At 44.6% G+C, this 6000-nt stretch overlaps 1 protein-coding gene across 17 annotated transcripts in view; it reads right to left on the reverse strand.

Moving 5' to 3' along the window:
- Window positions 1-4120, reverse strand: part of PLEKHA5 (pleckstrin homology domain containing A5) — a 251562-nt gene extending 247442 nt beyond the window's left edge. For all 17 annotated transcript variants that reach the window (XR_004028349.1, XR_004028350.1, XR_004028351.1 and 14 more), the window contains exons 1-3: window positions 3914-4120; window positions 3672-3751; window positions 1350-1407 (exon numbers count right to left, since the gene is read on the reverse strand). Coding sequence is in view for 13 of the 17 variants with exons in the window: in XM_030804993.1 (XP_030660853.1) it covers window positions 1350-1407; window positions 3672-3751; window positions 3914-4002 (227 nt within the window). In the remaining 4 variants the exon portion in view is untranslated. The remainder of the gene's footprint in view (window positions 1-1349; window positions 1408-3671; window positions 3752-3913) is intronic.
- Between the last annotated feature and the right edge of the window lie 1880 nt (window positions 4121-6000).

Below are 6000 nucleotides of genomic sequence, written 5' to 3' on the forward strand. Positions count from 1 at the left end.
AAAGATTTCACTCAAAAATATTCACAGAAGGACCATACCATGAAACTATTCCATTCCTGTATCTTCTGCTTTCTCTATTTCTACATCCAAAACGAGCATTCCTAATACTTATAAAAAGCCCTTGACGTTTTATATAAGTATCTTTCTAAAAGATTAAAGAACCATACAGGTAATTATGATTTACTGGAAGTATAACATGATCTTAAAAATGTCATAGTAAAAATAACTTTCTAGGCTCAATGAAATAAAGGTAACTTTAGCTAGGTATCTCTTATTGTTAATAAACTACGGAAGTCTTAACCAAGTTTGGCATTTCGGCATTCTCTTTCATGCCTCAGTTTATTAAAATTAAAAAACAAATAACGTTAAATAATAAAAACAAGCTCTTAGGTAAATAGTTTCTAATATAAAAATAAAAAGACAAAACCACCTATATTTTTCCTTGGGGGATTAAAATTTTTCCTACATGATGTTGACCTCCAGCTTTGTATTTGTCTCCAAGTAGTACTAAGTTATTAAGTTTGAACAGAAATTAGTTTAATATTCTAAAGAATTGGTTTTAAGATTGGGACTGACTGGTCATCTTTTCTCTCAAGCTCTACTGAAAGCCTTTTTTAAACAAACATATCAATAAAACATCTTGACTCGGACATATTTAAATAAACTGAGGCAAAAATACAAACAATGCTCCAATATATGCTCATGAAATATTCAGTAATTATTTCTATTTTTACTCCCTGACCGTCATTGTTTATCAAATTGTGCCTAGCTTTACATCACTTTTGCTACCTATAAACAGCCCTGGTCAAAATATGTATGAACAAGGTTCACTTACAAAAAAAAAAAAAAAAAAAAAAAAAAAAAAAAAAAAAATGTTCACGTAACTCAAAGATTTTTTTTGTTATCTCTTAGCACAGACAATCAAAGATCACAACTTTAAGTACCACATAGCTAATGACCAAAGACTATAATCCTCTATTACCCAGGAATATACACAGAAGCACCGCCCCCCCCCAAAAAAAAGGTAATTGTGGTCATATTCTGATGAAGCTGGACGATTCCAGAAGAAAAAAAACGAAAAAGATACAAAATTATTTTTAAAAGTGGCCATAAATGACCTAATTTCCAAATCAATGAATCGATGAATATTCCAGGCAAATAACATCAGAAAACTAAGAATGCCATTTTCTTCTCTCAAAATTCTAACACTATACAAAATAAAGAATACAGTCACCATTATATGATAAACTTTAGAAAATCATGATCAAGACTGGACATACAACTATTCAGCTGAGGAGTAATCACAGCATTCTAATCACGAAGGAAAAAACGAAAGTCAAAAAACTCACTTTATATAGTATCTTGCACCTTCAAAAGTATATGCTTCTTCCCAGCCAGTAGGCAAATCTAAAACAATACATATATTACAATTAGTATTACTTCAATGATAGCAAAATAAGTCTCAATCCATTTTAATTATTCATTTTCATTTATTAGCTGTTTTAATTAAGTAGATTACTAACAAAAAAAGTGTTGAGCTGGCAATACAATAGATACCATTTTTTGAAAAACAGCAATTCAAATTTAAAGCCACCAGAAAAGTAGCCATAATATTAGATTATCTGACCTGAGTACACACTGTAATATATTAGGGTGGAGAGGAACTATGTTCTGGCACCCAAGAAAGCAAAGGAAAGCCTTCTAATCCCAGGTGAAACACTCACGAATGACTAGCAAAAAAAAAAAAAAAAATACTGTGTATAACAGGCAACGCCTGCCTCTTCTTGGGTATACTGTGTCTATTTAAGACCACATTTTTCAGCTACACAAATGAATCCATCTAGGAAGTGTCACTGAAGAGAAGGAGGAACTTCCTAACTACTTAATTAATGGAAAATAAATGGCACCGAATACTTCCGTGTGTGTTTCTAAAAATTTGACTAAGAGACGTGAAGTTTCAAGCAGCAAAGTTGGGGATGATTCAGGTGAACAATGGTATCATTAAGTGCTACATATTACTTATTAATGACAAGTTGTTTGGATTTCATCAAAATACCTCTTGGAAGTAAAAACAACCGATGTGTGTACAAAACCAGAGTCCAAGCAAAGTAAAACCAAACCAGAAAAAAAAAAGTGAAATCACATAAGAGAATAAAATTTTTCTGTGGCGTGAATGTTATCAAATCTGTGGGGGTAACTAGGACACATATTTATATCACACATAATTCCATAGGATAATTAGTCTAAATAATTTAAACGCCATATCGTCTTTTATGAAATAAATCTGTCGTTATCCATAAAAGCAAAGAGGCCATCAAAGTTGGAATATGCCTGTAAAACACCAGAAAGGTATATTGAAGCAAAAGCCTGCACTGGGGAATTGAGAAACATGATGGTGTATTAGTCAGAAATGCCTTAAAAATGTAACCTCATCATGCTTGCTACACCAGCCTTTCCTTTCTTCCTCCACCTTTTTGCAAATGTGGAGACATTAGTCACTTCAGTGAACTCCAGCATTTCACAGAGAGGCAGGTTTGTTCAATATCCTGGCAACTTTAACAGATTCACCGAATGTCAGAGTCGGAGAGAATGTACCCCAGAGGCCAGCTCTGAGGACTGCTGAAACTGGCCTCGCCTTCGACCCAAACTCTCAAGCCTTTCCAATCACCAGGACTAGAAGCAGGCCAGTAAGGGAACACATGTTACATTTCAAAGACAAACAAGTCACGAATGTAAACAAAGAATGATAAAAGAAACCCAGACCAGCACAGAAACTACGAGGAGCCTTTTCCAGCTCCACTCACACTTAGCATTCAAACAAGCTCCCAAAGCCACCCGAGAGAGCCGCTTCCCCACGGACCCCCTCCAAACAGGGCCCAGGTGCCCACATAAGGGACACCCCCTCGCACGCCCACCGCCTCCTGGCAGTCTGTGCAACCTCCGTGCGGCTGGCGGGGACTTTAGATCCGGATCGCCAGCAACTGAGGCTGCGAACGCCTCCTCCGGCTCCGGCTGCTCCTCCCGTGGCAGGAGGGAACGCGCCAAGCGTTTCCCGAGCCGTTCCCTGTCACAGAGAGGATCGCAGCACCCCCGAACTCCTCTCCTCCTCCTCCTCCTTCATCAGCCACCTACCCACAAGTCCCACCTAGGAGGAGGAAGCTGCACGGCAGGAGGCAGCGCTCCCGGGAGGAGGGGGAGGATGTGGTTACGTTATCCCGGCGGGCGAGCAGGGTCCGGGGCTGCAAGGTGGGGAGTGGGTAAGGACTGCCTAAAGATTGCTGGGGGACAAGACGGCACCTGGGGGTCACCGGGGAGTGAGTAGCGGCCGCGGAGGAAAAACTCAGGACTCCAGGTTTCAGGGAGGGGAGCGTCGCCACTCTAGGGTCGCGAGGGTCGTCTAGGCTGGAATGGGGGGAAGAAGGCGCAGGAAGAGGGCGCCGTCTCCAAGTGCTGATGAAAGGCTTAGGAGAAAGAGGCGCCCCGAGACTGGAGAGAACTCCCGGCGGCGGAGTCCCCGTGGCCCCTCTACCTGCGGCCGCTCCCGCCCGGCCTCCGCCCCGCCTCGCCGCCTCCCGGGGCCCGCGGCGCGGGGCAGGTTGCTGGGAGCCGGGCGGCCCGGGCTCTGCCGCCTCCTCCAGGCGGAGCCCAACTCCGCTCGGCCCCGGCGTTACCTGTGCTCTGCCGCCGGTGTCCAGTGACCACGGCCTCGCCGGTGACGGGGTGCAGCCAGGTGGTGCTCTTGGCCTCCTCGCTGCAGGGGTGAGAGAAGGGGCAGACATGGAGCGTGAGAGGGGACGCGGGGGCGAGCCGAGGGGCTGCAGGGGCACAGACCCGGGCTCTCCCCCGTCTCGTCAGCCGCCCGCCTCCTGCCCTCCCGCCCCCGCGTGCCCCCATGCCGTCCCCGGCTCTTTACTTGATGAAGAAGACTCGGCCGCCCCTGGTGATCCCGTAAGTCCAGGACCGGGGCAGGGAGATCCAGTCCAGGTTCAGATCCGCCGCCATGTCTGATCCCCAGCCGCCGCCGCCGCCTTCTCCTGCTGCCGCCGCGGCTGCCGAGGGAGGAGGGAAGGAGCGAGCGAAGGGAGCGCGGAGCGAGCGCGGCCGGAGCGCGCCTCCCCGGGCCGGCGCGCCCCCGCGCGCGCCCTACCCCCTCGGGCGGTGCCCGCCCCGCCGCCCCGGCAGGGTCCGGCCCCAGTCGCCGCCCCTCCGCATCCCGGCGGCCGCCGGCCGGCCGCCCAGCCGCGCGCTCGGGGGATGGGCAAGCGGCGCCGCGCCCCAGACCCCTCCCTCGGGCCCCTGCGGCGCTCCCGCCCCCTCCGCCGCGCGAAGGTTCCAGGATCGAGTGAAAAAAAAAAAAAAAACAAAAACGCGTCCTGCCCCCAGGGCTTTGCCCGAAGGCTTCCCATCCCAGGGCGCGATCAAAGGCAGCCTAATAATGCTCAAGCCCCTGATTTCTATCTTTCAAACAACAAAAACACAGCGTCTGAGCTTTGTTTTATAAGAGCTGTTGGAGAGCCAACAGATTTTTCCAATAGATTTATCGTTTTAAAATGGAAAGCTGTTTTTATTAAAGCACACGAAAGGCCTTTCCTGTTTGTTTGTTGTGTGCCAGTTATCAAAGGTTGGACGTGATACGTGGCCCCATGAAATATGAGTGGATTTAGACTTGACAAAACAAGTTTTTTCTCTTCCTAGGCCCCTTAAGTCATATCTTATAAAATAAAAACTCATCTTTTTCTGATACTTGTTTTTAAAGATTCACTTAATATCAGTGTAGATTTTTGCTTGCCCCTGTCTCCAATAGATTACAATAATAGCTTATTTTATGAAGTCCTTGTGACGGTGTACATTTTTAAATCTTCACAACTATATATATATATGTGTGTATATATAGATCTATATATCTATCTATATATAGATAGATATATATACACACACAAACAATCTATAAAAAATCCCCATTTTACAGATAGGAAAAATGAAGTTTAAAAATGCAGTAGTTTGCCCAGTCATAGTAATAACTGCCGAAGCCTGGATTCAAACTGGCTGTAGGATTTCAAAAGTATATTTGTATAACCTCCTTGCTGTACAAGCCCACTTTGTTCTACTGCGATTCACTTTATTGCTGTCTGCAGACATTTCATGTCTTACAAATTGAAGGTTTGTGGCAACTCTGCATTAAGCAAGTCCTAGCACCATTTTTCAACAGCATTTGCTCACTACATGTCTCTGTGGCACATTTTGGTAATTCTTGCAATCTTTCAAACTTTTTCATTATTGTACCTGTTATAGTGATCTGTAATCAGTGATCTTTGATGTTACTGTTGAAATTGTTTTGAGGGCACCATGAACTGAGCCCATGTAAGACAGGGACTTAATAAATGTATGGGTTCTGACTGCTCCACCAACCAGCTGTTCCTCTGTCTCTCTGCTTCATCTTGGGCCTCCATATTCCCTGAAATGAAACACTAGTAATTGCCTAATAATAATGGCCTAATATTGAAATTAGGCCAACCAGTAACCCTACAATGCCCTCTAAGTGACCTAGTGAAAGGAAGAGTTGCATGTCCCTTACTTTAAATCAAAAGCTAGAAACGATTAAGCTTAGATGTATCAACAGCCAAGAGAGGCCAAAAGCTCGGCCTTGTGTCAAATAATTAGACAAGTTGGGAATGCAAAGGAAATGTTCTTGAAGGAAATTGAAAATGCTACTCTAGTGAAAACATGAATTATAAGAAAACAAAACAGCCTCATTGCAGATAAGGAGAAAATTTTAGTGGTCTGGGGAGAAGACCAACCCAGCTACAACATTCTCTTTAGCCAAAGCCTAATCCAGAGCAAGGCTGTAACTCTCTTCAATCTTAAGAGGGTTGAGAGAGCTGAGGAAGCTGCAGAAGAAAAGGTTGAAGCTAGCAGGGATTTAAGGAAAGACACCATCTCCATAGTGCAAGCTGAAGCAGCAAATGATGATGTAGAAGCTGCAGGAAGTTATCCAGAAAA

Source organism: Nomascus leucogenys, chromosome 23, assembly GCF_006542625.1.
Source record: "Nomascus leucogenys isolate Asia chromosome 23, Asia_NLE_v1, whole genome shotgun sequence".
NCBI lineage: Eukaryota > Metazoa > Chordata > Mammalia > Primates > Hylobatidae > Nomascus > Nomascus leucogenys.